The sequence below is a fragment of the Nematostella vectensis genome, chromosome 8 (assembly GCF_932526225.1).
Source record: "Nematostella vectensis chromosome 8, jaNemVect1.1, whole genome shotgun sequence".
NCBI lineage: Eukaryota > Metazoa > Cnidaria > Anthozoa > Actiniaria > Edwardsiidae > Nematostella > Nematostella vectensis.
The window spans coordinates 9,925,050-9,944,548 of record NC_064041.1 but is presented as its reverse complement, the minus strand read 5'-3'; the positions used below and the strand labels follow the sequence as shown (position 1 = coordinate 9,944,548).

Genomic DNA, 19,499 nt, shown 5'->3' with positions numbered 1-19,499 from the left:
ATCATCATCATCATCATCATCATCATCATCATTATTATTATTATTATTATTATTAGTATTATTATTATAACTTGATGTGATAACTTAAAATTGATAAAGATAGAGGAAATTGGAAGATTGTAGACATACGTATGATTATCGTAATAACGATGTCGTCGTTGGTGACAATACTTCTTACCTGTTCCCGGATTTGTCGTGACGCCAAGATAAAATCATTCAGGACTTGCATACTCTTCAAAGATGGAAACATTAGATTAGCTCACACTATTGTAGTCATTATTTTGCTATAAACATCCTCCCAGTCAGCAAATCGATGTACTAAAACGTACATCTCGTATATATTTTATTGCGGCACAAATAAGTCGCAGAGGCTTTCTACTAACTACCGATGCTTATGCTACCGAAACATGATGATTATCACATTATGCTTGACAGCAGTATGCTTTTACGCCAACAAATAGTACTTACAAAAAGCAAACAATTTAATGTACTAACATTTGGCGAAATACGTTGCTGGTCAGCGGTAACAGCCTGTAGTAATGCTAGCGACATCATGACTTCGGTAAAAGGGTCACCTTGAGTAACCAGGCCCTGTAGGGAATAGGAAAAAACTAAAACATGCTCATTAACCTCGAGCACAAGTTGGCCGCCGCATATAACTTATAAGTCCGACTTATTATAGATATAGCAACTGTTAGTGGGAGAGCTAAACCGCTGGCATCGTACCTGCAGGCTCTGAGCGACTTCAGTGACGTCACTAGATACCGCTGCACGTGCTATAGCTTCTCGAAGACCCTGGTAGTTGTGTCCATATACCAGAAAGCGGTCTGGTGTAGCCTGAAAACCGGGATATAGAAAAAGGGAGCCTGTGAAGCCGGATAGAACTTAACGCAAATCCTGTCATAACGTATATAAAATCACGAAGCGGTGAATATTTAGAGCTTGATAGACCTGTATAACGGGAAAAAAACATGAAACATGTATCATTCGAGAAACACAAAGGCTGACAATTTACCGTGTTTTTTTCGTATATTGAGAGCTGTCGACATCTATTGTAACAGATTAGTGTACACAGACAACGGAAAAAAATCAATTCCGACAACAAAATTCAATTCAGAGTCGTTTGCCCTGTATCAAGAAATATAAGATGCTTTTTACTTACTGGGCTATTTGATTCAATTGAAAGGGGCGGGTATTTAGTCAAATCGGGACCTTCCCCGAAAGTGGAGCATTTAGCCACTGCGAAATAAACAATTGTCTCCCACCCTTACCTCACGCGGAGCCGCAGTATCCCGAGGAGGCAGAATCCACCCAAGCCCACCAGTACTCGCTAACTCCTTCAAGGCGTCCACACCAAACCGGTTAGCGAGCTGCTTCAGTAGAAACAGGCGCGGAGTCTGGTATACGCCGTTCATGCAGACCTTCTTGACCTCTTTAAGCAGACCATTTAGGGCGTTCACTACTCCAGCAGTCTCCCACTCTCGCGTCCCACATGTGTGGCGCTGGTGGATGAACTCCGCTGTTTGTGTCAGCGCGAATCGGGTCACCGCAATGGCTTGGAGTGTAGGGACGTTCACATTGGGGTGGCCAGGTGCTGGCTCGCTAAAAGGCTTGACGGGCATCTGACGGAGGGCACGCTCCGTCAAGCCGATCTTGTTCTCAAGAGGGAACTCTGCGGTGCGTCGGACGAAGTCACTGTACCGTGCGTCCTGAGACGAAAAGGGCGTTACTCTTGGAGACAAAATGAGCGATTATTGATTCTAGAGGATGCTCTATAGGGAGTTTACTGTAACGATCACCCAAGACACTGGATCACCTGAAAGCAAAGTGCGACTTCTTTCTAAAGGCACTAGTTAGGATTGCGTGACAGCAAAGTGTGGAATATTTACTAAAGGCACTATTTAGGGTAGCGTGACAGCAAAGTGTGACTATTTACTAAAGGCACTATTTAAGGTAGCGTGACAGCAAAGTGTGACTATTTACTAAAGGCACTATTTAGGGTAGCGTGACAGCAAAGTGTGGACTATTTACTGAAGGCACTATTTAGGGTAGCGTGACAGCAAAGTGTGACTATTTACTAAAGGCACTATTTAAGGTAGCGTGACAGCAAAGTATGATTATTTACTGAAGGCACTATTTAAGGTAGCGTGACAACAAAGTGTGACTAATTACTAAAGGCAATAGTAAGGGTAGCGTGACAGCAAAGTGTGACAACTTACTAAAGGCACATGATATAATGACAATGATACGGGTAGAATGCGTTACCTCGATACACTGGATGCATAGCACAAACACCTCCATCACATTCTCCAGACCGACTCGCTCTTCGGCACTGGAGACGAACTCTGCCAATAACTCCTTCGCCTTTGTGTCACTATATAAACAGGAACCGGAAGTAAGTACACCAGAAAAAGAAAGTATCACAGGAACCGGAAGTATCAAAGGGTTCTGAAGTATCGCAGGATTTGGAAGTATCTCAGGAACCGGATGTAAGTATCACAGGAACCGGAAGTAAGTATCAAGGGAACCGGAAGTAAGTATCACAGGGTTTGCAAGCAAGTATCGCAGATTTTGGAAGAATCACAGGTACCGGATGTCAGTATAAAATGACTCAAGAGTCAGAAAAACGTAAAGTAAATGTGGGGACTGGGAAATAACCTTAGAAAACCATTACATTAATGCACACTTCAGGGTGTTCACTGGATTTGGTCCCACCCAGGACGTCGGTAAGGTCAGGTTTTTGCGACCAATAGAAGAAAGTCGATAAAAAAATCAGTGTATAGGTATTGTAGTAACGCTGCAATGTAGATTCTGTTCGAGTATTCACCTAGTTATTTCAGTACCAGCAAGATGGGATTATTACCTTGACTTAAGAAGTTGTTGGAGTAAAAATGATCGCACCACAGGGTTGATATCAATGCCGTAATCAGGGAATGGAGAGAAACTCTTTGTTGAACGCTCACTAGTTGCATAACCCATCAGCGTCTGGAACGCGCCTTGTTGAAGTGTTCCGCATGGCGAATAACCAAAACAGAACATCGACACGACATCCATGAAGAACGAGTTGCAAGAGTGACGAAATCCCTTGACGAGTGCCAAAATCTCCCTGTAAAAAGGTCCCGCAAAAAGAAACTGGTCACTAATATCCAAGACTTACAAACGCAAGGTGAGTCTGCAAACATACAAACTCTTTTTAAGCGATCACTATAATAAACCCCAAAATATTCGCTTTGCACTGAAATGCTTTATTCAACCAACCTCCATTCAGCAGCTCCATCACGCAGCAAGCACACGGTCATTTCACCTTTTTAAATGCTTACATAGTGTGATAACTGTGTTTTATAGGTGTTACATACGTATACTACACGGCTTGTTAACACATGTGGCTTATGCCACAAACGGTCATTTCACCTTTTTGCATTCTTGCATAGTGTGATAATTGAGTGTTTTATAGGTGTAACATTCATATACTACACGGCTTGTTAACACATGTGGCTTATGCCACAAACGGTCATTTCACCTTTTTGCATGTTTGCATACTGTGATAACTGTGTTTTATAGGTGTTACATTCATATACTACACGGCTTGTTAACACATGTGTCTTGAGCCACATGCTTGCATAGTGTGATAATTGAATGTGTCACATAGGTGTTACATTGATATACTACTATACACGGCTTGTTTAACACATCCGACTGCCACACACGGTCATTATACCTTCTCTTCGCTACTTTCCGTTTGCATGTACATTATATGTGCTACATACATTCTCTCCTGGTCTTCCGCTGGTTCATAGCCATCCGGGACATGCTGTCTGCACACAGGGCACCCGCTCTGTTCATTGAACCATCTCCGAGCACATTCGAGGCACGTGAGGTGATGACATGGCGTAGAGGACGGAACGCGGCATTCACGCAAACAGATGGGGCAGGTCAACTCTTCGGCCCTACTCGGCAACAGACAACAGTTACCGGGGCGTTAGGAAAGGGTAGCCTCCTTCGCAGGAGTCTCGAGTGATTTGGGAAGAAAAGACGTTTTTTTTCGATTTCGGGCTTCCTGTGGTGAGTTCAAGAAAGAGTGGGGTCCTGGGCTAGAGCAAAAAAAGCACCCCTTAGCTCTTACGGCTTCCGGTTCCGGTTCAACTCGCCACAGGAACCCCAATTCATAAAAACACTGAAAAATTACAAAAAACACTCGAGATGCCTACGGAAGGAACTTAACAACAGTGGCGCATCTAGTTGACCTATGTTTCTCGTGGGCTACGCTTAGGTGAGAAAATCTATGATTCTTTCAATATAATAAAGCAGACTATTAGGGAAACTATAAAGGTTCATATCGGATTCTTTAGGATAGCTTTCTCCTCTGTAATGACGGAGGGTTGAGTAAACTGTGGCCCACGGATATTTGAAACAAAAAAAAGCGTTGCCCCTTTACACCAGTGCTTTAGTTTTAATAATAAGTCGAGGAAAGGCACAAGGAAGGCTGAGCACTGAAACAAAAAGCTAACACTGCATGATATGCGATAAAACAAGGAGCAGAAAATCAACTATGAAGAATGACATACAGGATTTTATTCTTTCTGTTTTGTGTGGCATTTTAAAGCCTTTTTTAACAGCTTACCAATTATGTCGACGACAAAATTCCTGGCTGCAATCCTTCAGGAACCTCTCGAGTGCCTCAAGAGCCTCGTTTGCCATCATATCTGTCTCATCGCCGAGAATCTAGAAGCAAACCCTCGTTAAAAGCCTTTCAGCATGCGCCCATTGGTGTTACTTTAGATTTAGAATGATCTCCCTCACCCTCTTCCACGCGCAACCAGCAAGTCCCACTTACCTTTGATTCCCCTCGTTTATTATCCATAAATCATCCTAGTTATCCCCAGTAACCATGGGTCCCTTTTTTTCTCTATATAGCAAAAGCTGGACGCTTTTGCGCTTGGACAAAGGCATTCGCATAAAGATTCTCCTGACTCTTCTCGATCATTAAGTTTTGGTGGCGGTTTGTGGAGCATTCCCCGATTGTACCAAGATTATTGTTAGGAGGTAGGAGAGGAGGTTCATCATAATATTTCATAGTTAATATATGGGGAAACAAAATTTACGTTTTCGTATTATGTCCGTGAAGACTTAAACGCCGTGGAGACTTCAACGGTATTCCCAATTCAACGTCATGAAGGTTTCATGAAATAAACGCACCTTCCACAACTTTTGCAAGTTAGCTGAGTTGACGGCGTGGTCATCGGGACTAGTCACGTGCTCAACAAATAGCCGGACGATTGAGGCCCTCTGCCACAATGACCTGCAAAGTAATAATCAAATATTGTCCGTTACTCAACCATGTTGTCAAGACTATAGATTAGAGAACATCTCAACGACGACAACGACAAGGAGAACGTGACCGAGAGTATGCCTTTTGATTAGTTCAATACAGTTATTTAGGATTTTATAAGAATACGGTCTTATTTTTGTCATAAACATACGTTCTCGTGAAACCCTAACACTTCACGTTGTAGTTTGGAGAAAAGCGGCTAAAAAGTATCAGACACAATGGACATGTGTCAATGTTGCACATGTTTTCCATTTTTTTCTGTCGTTATCGTACTGGAAACCACCTCAAGTTACAGTCGTTTGACAAAACGTTGTCGTGAACCGGCTTCGCGATTACGCGAAAAACGACTGTATACGTAATTCTCACCAGCAGTGTTTAATGATGTTTTGAGTCCTTTCCCCGTAGCCTCCACTTTTCTCGTCTGTCTTGTCAAAGTTTTCCTTGCTCGTCATGGTTTCCACAGTTTGTCTAAGGCAAGTTACCCTGGCGCACCAGCGAGAAACACCGTCATGGTCTTGGAGGTCCTGGACACTAGGCACGAGGCCTTCCAGGCACGTCTGCAGCGCGACCGCATCCAGCATCTGAAATAGAACGCTTCACTGGTTGGTAACGTCCACTACCGTGGTAACTCTATCAATTGACCACCTTCGAGATCGACAGCAACATTGACCTGTGTAACCTGTATAAAGCGACCACTCTCGAGAGCGAAACAGGTGGCCGCTCAATAAAGGTTGACGCCTTAACAGTGTCACCTAAGTACAGGAGTTTAGTGCCGAAAAGCAAATAGTTTAGGACTTTATACAGAAGCTGTTAAAAAAAGGTATCACTGCATGAAAAAAGGCAGAACAAATAAAAAATGCCAGCCGTCAAATAACAGTTCGCGATCGAAAGTACATGGGATAGTCGTAAACACATAAAAACGTTGCCAGTGAAAAGACAAGACACATTTCACGTACCGACCGCTAGTGTAAGGTATCATTTGCAAGAATAAAAATAATAAGTAAACTAGATGCATGATTTACATCATGTTTTCCTTCTTTTCAGTAGAAATATGACGATATAATGGCCTTTTTCGATAGTTGATCTGTCATTTGACAATTGGGTTTTGCCATTTGACATTTTCTTTTACAACAGTTGTATATGAGACAACAACACACCACTAACCATCTCCGCGCCCTCATCTGCTCGCTGAAGATTTCTCAGGACACCCGGTTGTATGTGCAGCAACTCGCTTAAGTTGTCCAGTCTCCGTTGAATATGTCTGTACGCAACATGAACTGTCGCTAGGTCCAGAGTCTCTGCTTCTGCCTCACGAATCCTTGCTTGCTTCTCGATCACATTGCAAACAATCTGAACGAACCCAATTTGGTATCTTTTAACATTTACGCCCCTGCAATATATGATCGATACAACCATTGGGAGCCCACGAATTGTCCAAAACTATCCATTTGACCGTATATGAATCGCTAACAAAAGCCAGTTTGATACTCGCGTCCATTTAAGAATAAAAGAAGCAGAATCCGACTTGGGTGAGACTTGGATCTAATTCAAATGAACTTGTCATGACTATGGTTATCCATGTATAGCTTATGCTCTTAGCAGCCGTTTTCGTTGTAGGGTGGATGGACTCTCAGAGGCATTCAAGCGTATTATTTCCATACTAAAACATACATCACATTTGTTTAGATTTTTATGACTACCTGGATTTCCTGGTCATGTTGATCTGTGGACGGCCTATACACCATGTGCACCAAATCGTGCAGGTAACGAGCAATTGCTTTCCTCTCAATCCCCTCCCTTCTGAAATCTGCAATCACGTGACCGAGCTCTGTACTGTCAATCAACCTGCGTAACCTCTCCTCCTCTGTGGTATCGGACCTTGTCCATTGAGAAGCTACGAAACGTGTGCAGAAAACTATTAGCGACCGCACCCTGGTTGCCATTATTCGCGCTTTCCGTTAAAAATCATCGGAGATTGTTACGTAATCGATAGGTAGTAAAACTGGTGACAATGTGGCTTTAAGTAACGGAATAAAACACGATAATCATCCAATTCAGGTTTTCCAAACAGCAATTTTCATCCCGCCCCTTCAGGATTCCAACCTGTCTTTTCCCCTTCAAGGTCAAGGTCAGCAATCTCAAACATGTTCCAAGAAAATTATCTCACAAATCGAAACAGAACCATCTACGCATGACTGATCAAAAACTGCGTGTAACCAGTTTTTCATGTTTAACTTTGTCTGATTTCACCTGTTTGTAGTATGTAGTCGATGAAGTTGACGAAGCGTAATAAATAAAATAAATAAATAACCTGATGAATCGGAGGTCCCGCGTTCCAGGTCTTCCACAAAGTCCCGGATGAGCCAGGAGAAAGGGAAGCGACAGCGGAAGTGATGGCCTCCCCGTCCGGAGACTGGGACGGGCTCACGCGCGGTACTGGAATAGGAGATGGTGGAGACGTCACAGTACAGCTCGCTGACGCGCTCATTGCCAAATATAGCCAGCCATAGTCTGTACAAGAAATATAAGACACAACATGATTGGACATAAGCAAAGATGGCCAGCCATAGTCTGTACAAGAAATATAAGACACAAAACGATTGGACATAAGCAAAGATGGCCAGCCATAGTCTGTACAAGAAATATAAGACACAAAAAGATTGGACATCAGCAAATATAGCCAGCCATAGTCTGTACAAGAAATATAAGACACAAAATGATTGGACATCAGCAAATATAGCCAGCCATAGTCTGTACAAGAAATATAAGACACAAAATGATTGGACATAATCAAAGATGGCCAGCAATAGTCTGTACAAGTAATATAAGACACAAAATGATTGGACATAATCAAATATAGCCAGCTATGCGGTTTCACACATTCATCTCGGTAATCCTCTTGATATATTGAAAGAATCTTAGAGCTCTTTAAGGGTGATTCACGGGAAACTTAGAAAGCTATGCGTAAACTAGATGACGTAACTAGATGACGTAATTAGATGACGTAACTTATTAATGCACCTTTTGATCCACGCTTCACTGTCCACCAAAAGATCCAAGTTGCTGTCTCTGTCGGCGTAAGCAAGGACCTTGGACAGGTAAGGGACCACCTCGCTAGAGACCCTGTGCTGTAGCGCCTTACGGAAAGTGCCCCTCTCGTGCATATTTGTCCCCGACAGGGCCACTGCCTGCATCCAGGTCTTCGCCAAGTGCGCCTGCCGTTTAGTCTCGCGCTGTAACACCAGCTTGTAGATCTTCTCATTGAGCGCACGAGCAAACATCAAGGAATCTGCCAGGGAAGCAAGGGAGTTAAGATTGAACTGGCACGCTCACAAGAGACGTAAAGAACTGGTGAACACATATACATACACGCTCACACATGTGCACACCTGGAAAACACGAATACATGTCGCTCACGCGACACGTACACACCTGGTGACACATACAAGGACGTTCACACGAAACGCACATACCTGGTGAACACTCGGCGAAGTCGTCTGGTAGCAGTCTAAGCATAATTTCAACTCGATGTGTGCCTCGACTAGACATCACGTGACTGTCGTCAAGGCGACCAGCAGCAGCGTGCACACTTCTGCGAAGTAACGCAACCGCTTGTGAATTTACGCTCTTGGGTTGTGATGGCGTCTGCATTTGGGGTGAGGTTGTCTTGTTAGGTGTTACCATGGCAACTGCTTGTGGACTTGTGGTTGCAGTTATTTCTTCGGCTATATCAGTTTCCATGGAGATTTCTACGGACGACACAGAAAGTGGTTCTTTTGTTTCATCAGTTTCCATAGGGAGTTCCCCAAGGTTTGAAGCTTGAGCCTCTTCTGGAGAGGTGACGGTGAGTGCCTGTGTTGTTTCGTCGGTCTCCATTGGAACTCCGTCGTCTTGTTGAGAGACATCTGTAAAAAATATCAAACTCAGTGCAAGTAAAAACTCCTTCACGAGCGACGAGGACAGCGAGGGTAAAATCTTGGGGGGTACTCGCTATATCCATCGGACGGGGATCATCGTTGTATCTTTTAGGGTGTAAATTTGGAGCTTTTGTTATCTTCTAGGGGTGTGAAAATGAGAATGCCCAGATTTAACTCGGTATCTTTTGGGATGCTATTATAGCCATTGCCCATCAAGCCTGTAACTCATGAAGGAGGGTTAAAACGTGTCTATCTTCAATTAAAGTCAGTTTTAAATGAACGTATTTATAACAAATTATTTTACGTTTGCTTGAGGTATCTTTTAGGGGGTAAATTCATGCATAACCACTTTAGTATCTTTTAGGATTAAAATATAACCAGACCACGCCCACTTTTAGGGTTGTTTAAAAAAAATTCCGACGATGATTCCTTTCTGTTTGATATCGGAGTATCCTCCGGGAATAAAATAGGGTGATTTAGATTCACGACGCCGGCAAGAGGACTCCGCCTCGCGCACGTCCGATTGCGCGCGCACGCTAATTTTTACCGGCGTCTTGTCCTGGGGCTGGTTTTTCAAAACACCCGAGAATTCTCGGGCACGAAAACGATTTATTCCTTAAATTTGAAAAGCTTATCATCGTATTTACCACAAAGATTCATGTAAAGGATGATTCTCTTTATAGATTTAAAGATTTTGATCTTTCCCGAACTTCTCGGGCCTGAAATTCACATGGCTCATATATTAAGAAAGTTCTCGGGACCTCGCAGTCACCGAGACTTTTCGGGTAACTTTCTGGCTCCAGCAAAACTTCGAAAATATTGAGCGTAATCATTTGGAATATGAACCAAGAGGAAGTTCAAACTGTTCTAAAACATGAAAGCGGTTATCAAAAAGGAAAACGTGCGAAATTTTGGGCAAAAATGCAAAAATAAAGTTTTCGGGCCCGAGAATTGTCGGGTGTTTCGAGAAACGGGCGCCTGAAGAGGACGTGAAAAAGCATGAAATGCCGTCCTGAACAGGACGCGACGCCGGCAAGAATAGCGTGCGCGCGCAATAGAACGTGCGCGAGGCGGCGTCTTCTTGCCGTCGTCGTGGATCTAAATCACCCTAATACAACAACAACAACTGGGCTGATTTGAGAATTCAAAGTAGAACCACGTTCTGACTGAAACATTGTTTTTTCCCGGTAAGGATTATCGTGCCCGTTCCAAGGATGCCATTGGTGACACCATCAAGAGCATTTCATTCGCGTAAAAAAATACTACATTCTACAGAAGTTTATGGACTTTTCTGTTTTACTAGTCTACAATTGAGATATGATATCCATATCTCTACATATCTATTTGTATATCCCATATCTCTATATCTATACTGAAATTGTTCGCATGTGAAGATGATGATTTGAGTTTTTCACTCGTTTTCAGTCACACGTGCACACTGTGCCTTTTGTTTTCGAGTCACACGTGCACACTGTGCCTTTCGTTTTCAAGTCACAGCTATGTTTTGGTGGACGTCAATCATGACTTTTGACTTTTTCCAATTCTGCATCTGTCACAGATCGACCACAGCCAAATGATCATCAAAGAGGATCGCCTTCTTAGCTACTGTCACCGAGAAAATACCGATAAACACAAAGTCAGCAATTGATAGAAATTCGAATTGTTTCTTAGCTCTGCGTTGTTGTTGATTCAGTGCGTATGTGCGCATGCATATCTTGTCTGCTTCCGTCGGCTGCGAAATGGCTTCCGTCACCATAAACCAGTCGCGAATCGGAAAGGAAAAACACTTGGTTACGCAAATACGAAACATGTGAAGCGTGTTTATAATTGAATTTATGCCTGGTGCACACTAGAGACATAACGATATGGCGCGCACACTCTTATGTTCATATGTTCAAGTGTGAATGGTTCAACATAAAGACATAAGCCCGACATAACGACGAGACGTGTTTTTTTCTTTTATGTCATGTAATGTCGGGCTTAATATACGAACATATACGAATGCGCGCGCCCATGTCGTTATGTCACTAGTGTGCACCACGCATTACAATCATACCAGGCCTCAGAAGGTCGCTTATACAGGTGTCAATCAAACGTTCAATTGGCGGAATCTCATTGGTCGGCGGACGAAGGTCGTCCACGTGGTAGGACTGCCACTTGCCTCCCGGGAACCCAACAAAGTGTTTGCATCCACCGGAAACACGTGAAAGCTGAGCAACGATCACAAGATGAAGAGGAGCGATCTTATCAGGGGCGATCTATAGAAAACAGAATGTGTGAAACATATACGAATGTAAGAAGAACTAGTATTTATATTGTATTGCCAGCTCCTCTTAATATTCCCCCTTTATCTTACTCCTTTACTTTTTAACACTGTAAATTTTTTCTCTCCTCTTCTTCCTTGCTTCACTCAACATTCTACCCCTCTCTTCTAATTATCCTTACTCAACTTCCCTCTTTTTTACGCCAGCTCGTCCTCCACTAATTACTAGGCTTCCTTAATTTTTTTTACCCTAATCTTTCTTACTTACTTCTTTCATCCTTTTCAACATTCCACCTCTCATTTTTAACTATCCTCTCCACTTTCTGCTCCTCCTTTTTACACCAGGTCAGCCACCACTAATTACCAGACTTCCTATAAATTTTCCCCTTATCTTTCTCCTTTACGTATTTTATCCTTTTCTCTTTTTTTTCTCCTCTTCTTCCTTGCCACACTCAACTCAGCATTCTACCTCTCTTTTCTCCACTTTCTTCTCCTCCTTTTTACACCAGGTCAACATATCAAGCCATTTATTTTCCTTGTTTTCTTCATATACGCCGCTCAGCGTCACCAAACATTTACACGTAACTTTCCACTTGCCTTTAGTTTCTCCTGGAGCATCTCTGTGCGCTTGAACCGCTGATCCATCACGACATGGCGGGCGCAGGCAATCAGGTTAAAATTCTCATCGCCAGAGTCGCACTGGACGATAAGCATCCCTTCATAGTTACCAAGGTGAACAAAGAACTCCCTGCAAGGTATTATACGTTATAGAACAACTACCTTGGATATCTGGAATGAAAACTAAACACAAAAAGTTATAGAACAAAATGCAGGATTTGCGATAGACCTCTAGTTGGTGTTTTCTAATGCTTTTTAGTACCGAATAAACAATGTATTCCTACTTCAACTGGTTGTATTTGTCTTGGTTTCGCTCCTCCAGCGAGCTCTGTCCCTACGCGCTAACGACCTTTAAAACGACGACGGCGTAAATGAGAAACACGACCCCCAGCGGCGCGCTTTTTATGTGGGAAGATAAAAAAAAAACACCCCGCTGGGGGTCGTGTTACCCATCTGCCAGGCGGTGGTTACATAGCTCGTCGTTTGGTCGTAATCGCGTAGGGACAGAGCTCGCAGGAGCGAAAGGAAGGTAAATACACCCAGTTGAAGTAGTAATAGCTTTTAGGATTTTAATTGGGAGCCATTATTGGAAAGACAGCAAAACATTATAAAAACACGAATATTGTTGGAGATAAACGTACCCAAGTACCTCCAATGCCGCAAAACAAAAGGACAAAAAAAAAAATAGAAGGTGGTTCTGAGTTTAAAGAAACAGTTTCATTTGGTCTGATCGGCAAACACAAATAGAGTTGAATCGTGTTTTTGCTTCGTATCACTGAAGCCCTCCAACTAAAGAATCCAGTCATTACACGGAAAGTTTTGTCAGAGAAGTTTTGCCAGCAAAGCCAAATTAGAATATGCTCTAGGGGGCTATTCAAGAACTTACATTGGCGCTTATGAAGTGTGAGTAACAGGACAGAAAAAGCGTAAATACAATACGCTTGCGTTGAGATAGATTTAGTTATTTGTGCGCCCAAGGAAATACAATCAGAATGCAATGAAGCCGTTTGCTACAAAAATATATTTACAACTAGCACCAGTGTCTTTCCTTCACCTGATTCGTTTTGAGAACTGCTGCTCGGTCTGGAACTGCTGCAGCGTGAGGTACTCCACATCCCGTCTCTTCAGCTGCACCGCGTCACAGACGGCGGGGAGATCGTGCTCCGAGAGGAGCCTGGAATGAGTAGATACCTGGAACACAGGGTAACCAATATGTGATTAGGTAGGGCTGCGGTATTTGAACCTGGGCATTTGCTCTTGTAAATATGGGTTGTTTTAGAGAGGATGAAATTTGAGAATGAAAGCGATGCTTTTTTTTTGGTCGGGGTTTATTTGCAGCAGCTTAGCGATGTTTTTAAATGTTCTGTCCGTTTTACAATAGACCACGAGGCTAAACACCAGGTTAAATAAGGCAGTAAAAATGCAGTAATTGGAAAAACTAAATGAAAATGGTACCAAGATGGATGTAAACAAACTCCAACATGCCAAAATTCTCGCTTTCGAGCTTAAATCAAATCGTCTGGAAAGCAGCCCATTTGAACGCAAGATAACCAAAACTAATTAGCTAGGTTTGAACTTTAACCTTAGTATTCACACTAAGAATTGGAGAAAAAAGATTTCCCAACACGTTACATGGTAGGGTTGAACTTTAACATCAGTATTCAAACTAAGAACTGGGGCAAACGATGACCCAACGCCTTATATGGTAGGGTTGAACTTCAACATCAGTATTCAAACTAAGAACTGGAGCAAACGATGACCCAACACCTTACATGGTAGGGTTGAACTTCAACATCAGTATTCAAACTAAGAACTGGAGCAAACGATGACCCAGTAACCACCCTTGTACTGAGTAACCACCCTTGTACCGAGTAAACACCCTTGTATTGAGTAACCACCCTTGTACTGAGTAACCACCCTTGTACTGAGTAACCACCCTTTAAGAGTCACTGTGTCCGCTGGACTAACGGATTAAGGGCGCAAAAATACAAAAGGGGGCCTACGATTGAGCTAGACTTCAAGCTGGACCATAGGAGCGCACAACTAATAACCACGCTCATTACTCTTACCTGCACTAGCATCCCATTAGATGACGTCACATCCGGTCCACTTGCCATAAGGTGGGCCAGCAGTTTGGACAGACATGTGTGCGGTTGCTCGCTAAAGTACTCCAACCACAGCTTATCAGCTTCGTTTCGGAGATTTGTCCGGAACAACCGGGCCAGGGCGTCCGGAGTGGCACACTGCAGAAGCACAGATTTGCACCTGTCAAGGACCTGTCAATCAAAGACGAAGATGTCAATCACAGATTTCTGTATATTTCTGTACCTTAAACACCTGAGTATAATATTTTTCAAGGGTTCTTTTAGGTTCTTAGTTGGTTCTTAATATTTTTTCATATACACCGAACATTTGTCAGAAATGTTTGCCGACTATTACAATCAATGCTGTACACAACATAAAAGCTCATGCTGTAACTACAGTATTCAATGCACCAAACCTTTATAAAAAGCATCTTTTCTTACTTGTTATCAACCGTAAATTATGTTTTAAATTGTCTTCACATGTTCTATTTTAAAGGTTTCAAATAAGTAATAATTGTCTTCACATGTTCTATTTTATAGGTTTCAAATAAGTAATAATTTTGATATCTTACGGCATTTGCCACCGCGTTGTCCTCGTCTTCGCTCTGTGCGCATGCGTCCTCGTCGCCAAGCTTCGTACAAACTTGCAGCACCACCGAGGCTACAGTGTCGTCATGGAAACCAACGAACACGTCACCGACCTTAAACGTCCTAAAATTAAAAAATCCAAATTTTAAACATATTTAAAATCCTTAAAGGAATTACATTTTCTACTTTTGCATTGTTTGAAATCTTATAATTAGCAGGCATGATATATTAAATGCAATGTAGTTTAAACTTAAACGATTTTGATTAATCAAATAATGTAGGTTGTCGATTATAATAATAATACTCTTATGTTCGTATTTTCAAGTGTGAATGGTTCGACATTTTGACATAAGCCCTACATAACGACATGGACATACCGACATAAGAAAAAACATGTTTTTTTCTTTTATTTAATTATGTCCATGCCGTGTGCGCGCACGCCCATGTCGTTATGTCACTAGTGTGAACCAGGCATAGGGATGCTAATGCTCCTCCTTTATTCAACGGCATCGCTTTTCCCCCAACACTTCCTCCTGAGTTATTGCTTTCACAGAACTCTTCACTTAACTCCACCCCTCCCTCCTTAGGTATCACTTTTGCTCAACTACGTCCTTCCATGTTTTCTTGTTTGCTCCACCCATCCCCCCAAGGCATCATCCATCCTGAATGACGACTTTGCATAATCCCTCCGCGCTAAGTCCCCCGCGAGACACTCTAAAGAGTTGACCCTTACAGTTTGTTCTGCTCGTGGCGCTGGTATTGCACGGTCGCAAAATCCTCAACCCAGGCTTTTAGTCTGGTTGCCAGCGCGGTCTGTTTCGCAGACAGACTTTTAGATGTGACGAGATAGTGCTTCTCGAGTCGGTTAATGAGAGGAATAGGAAACTTCTCGTAGACGACGTCTTTCTCGGCGATGACAATCAACCTAACGAGACAAAGGTTTACACATGAGAAAGTGAAACTTTTTCCATTTCTCGTGACACAGGATATAACTATAATTTTGTCGCTTTTGAAAAGTGTGTTTTGATGACGATGACGTTGGTTATGAAGCTGATAAAAGAAATATTTAATATACAAGGAAGAGACTGTTTTCACCTGAACGTGTCATCCACCCTGCACTTGACGCGATGGCTTCCGAGTCCCAAGTCCACGTACTTTTGATCCGCGCAGTACACGTAGTACTGAAACAATTAAAATTGGGTTGGGTAAGAATTTAATTTATACCGCGTTCTAGCCAGTTTCATGGTTATCGTATATAGTGTTATCCTCGAATTGTCGTCGGTCTGTTGTCGTGGTGTTATCGCGGTTTTGTCGTACCTTGCCGACAAGCTCTCATAAAGACTGGTAACGCGTAATGAGGTTGTAGTGTCTCCGTGATTTTATCGTAGTGTCTCCGTGATTTTATCGTAGTGTCTCCGTGATTTTATCGGAGTGTTTCCATGCTATGGTAGTGCTTTCGTGGTGTAATCACCGTATTGTCGGAGTGTCGCCGGGTAGTTGTCGTAGTGTTACCGTACCAGACTTAGCCGTGCAAACACTCGTACAAACTTTTGTTACTTTCGTTGCGTCATGGCGTTTTCATATTGTTGTCGTGGTGCTATCGTAGTGCTGTCGTGGAATTGTTGGAGTGTCTTCGGGCTGTTGTCTTGGTATTATCGTACCTGATTGAGTGCATCGTACAGGCTCTCGTAAAGACTCTCCAGGTTTAGGAGGATCACGGTGCGGCCGGTCTCCATGCACACCTTGATCTGATTGATATTTCGACAAATCTACAACACAAAAATAGGCCCGTAAGAACTGCATGTAGCTGCTGTAATAATAAATTATAACGGTTAAAGTAATTCAAACGTTTTAAAAATACTATCATACACAAAAATAAGCAAAACAAAATAAAAACAGTGGAATTTTTCATAAATATCCTTGTTTCCGGGACCGCTTAATTAAATGTAAGGGTTAAATAACGAGGACTGAGGCAGTTCGCCCCTGACAAGGAGAGATGACTGCATTGTGAGCTAACCTGACAAGGAGAGATGACTGCATTGTGAGCTAACCTGCGTGTACTCCTGGTCCTTGGGGAAGCTGCTGCCGAATATGACCACGTACTCCTCGTCCTTGAGCTCACTCTCCACGATGGGCAGGGCGGAGTAGTTCTCAGTCAGCACAAGAAGGTAGCGTGTCTCACTGGGAACAAACAAATGTTGATTAACATGATGACGACAATGGTGAGAATAGTTATTATGATGGTGATGATAATGATAATGGTGGTGATTATGATGGTGATGACTTATCATGATGGTAATGGTGACGATAGTGGTCATGGTGGCGATGACGAAGATGGTGATGATGACGATGATGATGATAGTGGCGGTGGTGATGATTATGATACTGATGAAAATGATTGCGGCTATGGTTATTTTATTGACTCTAGTTATTACGATGGTGATGATGATGACGATAATGACCCTGGTTTTGGTAATTGTGGTTATGATCATTTTGATTATGGAAGTAATGGCAGAGATGATGGTGGCGATGATGATGAAAAAATGATTGGAGCGATGATTATTTTGACGATGACCACGATGATTGCGTTGATGATATAAACTTAAAGCCGCATTGTCACCAGTTTACTTCCGGTCGATTACGTAACAATCTTTAACGGAAAACGCGAAAAATATTTCAAAATATTAAAAGCAGTGTGTTTATTGAAAGTTTTTTTGAGGATATGATTGATAATTTAGAGCGGATGGCCTGTTTAATATCTCGGATTTTAATAGATTCTTTTGTCTTCTAACGCTTGAGGTTTCCGTCGGACCTCCGGAAGTAAACTGTTGACAATGCGGCTTTAAGTTGGCTTTAGCAACATTAGGAGAATGTGGATCAATCGGCAACTTTAGCTTACTGCCAGTCTTCTACGAGCACTCACCCAATGGCATTTCTTCTGTCCAGACTCGCCTTGATTAAATCTATCGGATTCACCGGCGAGGCCTCCTAAGAATCCAATCAACAAAACAGCGAGGTAGTCAATTGTATTGGGATAATGTAAACATCAGCCTGCCCGCACACCCGCAGGCATTTACACCGAGTGTGGGTATGGTAAAAGGGCTTAATTGCACATTTAAAGTTTGAGTTAACTTACATCTGTCGTGATATCAAGGACTGAATTTCGCAATTGTTCTTGGAATATCTTGACAGCATCGATCTCGTCCAAGCCGCCAAAGTTTCTAAGAATCGCATGCTTGATGTCGTTCCAGGATGGTTCAGCTCTGCTCTGCTCGGCCATCTTGTAAATCATCTTCACCAGGCTGTAAGTGGAGCATAGAAGTGAGCGCGCATGGGGAGTGACCCTTTTTTGTGTGGACATTCAATGTGTGACCATACTACTATCGTGAAATGCAATGTAGTTTTCGTAAACTCTTTATAATGCTCGTTGAAACCATGATGCCTTACACGATGAAGCGTCAGTGCAATTAATAGTTTACGAACTCAAAATAGATAAAACGCAATTTATTCAAAACATTAATTTACCTGTAAAAGTCACGCAGGCCAAAAAACTCGTCTCTCTTGGACTCAAGCAGCGACTTAAAGCCTTTCTGGTGTCGGTACAGCTTAGAGTATCCGGCAGCCAGATCTTCAAGCAGTGGAGCGATGAGTCTTTGCACGGTCGGGTCTTCGGCACAAATTCCCCTGTTTAATAAACATTATCATACTCAAAGAACTTGCATCTTGGAATATAAAAGAACATTCAGGGTTCTTTCCAGTTTGCATGAATGTTTTTTTAGTAAATGATTTTTTTTAGTGAATGAATGTTTTTTTTTTCAATTTCCAATTTATGTAGGTACGTGTGGCTTTCGTCAATAAAAATGCAGCCACGTGACTTACTAAGGGAGCGGGGGTGCGGAAGCAAAGAAAGAGCGCTTTTGAGTGGTCGGGGGGCATGCTTGAAGATCCAGCATACTTTGCGGGCATTCGGGCCCCGCGAAAGAGCCGCTGGAAAAGTTTCCTAGTAAGACTAGTTCTGGTCGGGGGGTGGGGATACGCGTGCCCCTCACCACCACACCTTATAAGACGCCTGTAATTACACAACTGTTACCGGGACATGAAAAGGTTCGAAACGAGAAAACGGGTTTAAGAGTGCCGCGTGTCTGTATGAGGGAAAGGTAGTGGACCGGAAAATGCGATTTGACACGTGACCTAACATGCTGACTTGTACTATGGGCTTACCTGGCGCTGTCCACAAGTTCCTCCTCGCTCGGTTCATCCCTCAGCAGCATGAGCCCGCGGTTCATTTTGGCTGGGTCTAGCGACCAATTGGAAATACCGACAAACGCCACGCGCGTCGGCGTCTCGTCAGCGTCGATTACGTCATCGGATGACGTCACACCATCTTCAAGCAGGGGGTGCAGAGTCTTGAGGGGCATCAGGGGGGAGTCTTCCGCCAGCCCAACCTCATCTAGAACCACTACGGAGGCAAACTGTCCCCCTGGATTGTTCTCCTGGAGACGGCGACATTGACGAAACGTGGCGACGATCCCGTCAGGGGTGGAGAGAGGACTGCACTGGTAGGAGACCATATGAGCCTGAAAAAGCGAGAATATCATGAATCCCGTCAGGGGGGAAGGAGTTTATAAGGGGACGATATGAGATATGATTGTGCCAAGGGTGGAATATAATTGCAACACTCACAACGCTATAAATTAGCA

The 19,499-nt window shown here is 43.0% G+C and overlaps 1 protein-coding gene across 7 annotated transcripts in view; it reads right to left on the bottom strand.

Annotated features, from left to right (window-relative positions):
• Positions 1-19,499, bottom strand: part of LOC5519403 (E3 ubiquitin-protein ligase rnf213-alpha-like) — a 64,923-nt gene that overhangs the window by 15,115 nt on the left and 30,309 nt on the right. For all 7 annotated transcript variants that reach the window (XM_048731015.1, XM_048731011.1, XM_048731014.1 and 4 more), the window contains exons 42-69: positions 19,021-19,376; positions 18,325-18,483; positions 17,936-18,101; positions 17,723-17,787; positions 16,851-16,980; positions 16,461-16,568; positions 15,895-15,980; positions 15,533-15,724; positions 14,784-14,922; positions 14,197-14,403; positions 13,182-13,318; positions 12,107-12,257; positions 11,303-11,504; positions 8,803-9,234; positions 8,351-8,618; positions 7,641-7,840; positions 7,030-7,223; positions 6,494-6,679; positions 5,696-5,910; positions 5,197-5,299; positions 4,622-4,722; positions 3,768-3,947; positions 2,864-3,106; positions 2,266-2,374; positions 1,272-1,709; positions 727-837; positions 496-591; positions 179-232 (exon numbers count right to left, since the gene is read on the bottom strand). In XM_048731015.1, the coding sequence (XP_048586972.1) occupies positions 179-232; positions 496-591; positions 727-837; positions 1,272-1,709; positions 2,266-2,374; positions 2,864-3,106; positions 3,768-3,947; positions 4,622-4,722; positions 5,197-5,299; positions 5,696-5,910; positions 6,494-6,679; positions 7,030-7,223; positions 7,641-7,840; positions 8,351-8,618; positions 8,803-9,234; positions 11,303-11,504; positions 12,107-12,257; positions 13,182-13,318; positions 14,197-14,403; positions 14,784-14,922; positions 15,533-15,724; positions 15,895-15,980; positions 16,461-16,568; positions 16,851-16,980; positions 17,723-17,787; positions 17,936-18,101; positions 18,325-18,483; positions 19,021-19,376 (5,028 nt within the window). The remainder of the gene's footprint in view (positions 1-178; positions 233-495; positions 592-726; positions 838-1,271; positions 1,710-2,265; positions 2,375-2,863; positions 3,107-3,767; positions 3,948-4,621; positions 4,723-5,196; positions 5,300-5,695; positions 5,911-6,493; positions 6,680-7,029; positions 7,224-7,640; positions 7,841-8,350; positions 8,619-8,802; positions 9,235-11,302; positions 11,505-12,106; positions 12,258-13,181; positions 13,319-14,196; positions 14,404-14,783; positions 14,923-15,532; positions 15,725-15,894; positions 15,981-16,460; positions 16,569-16,850; positions 16,981-17,722; positions 17,788-17,935; positions 18,102-18,324; positions 18,484-19,020; positions 19,377-19,499) is intronic.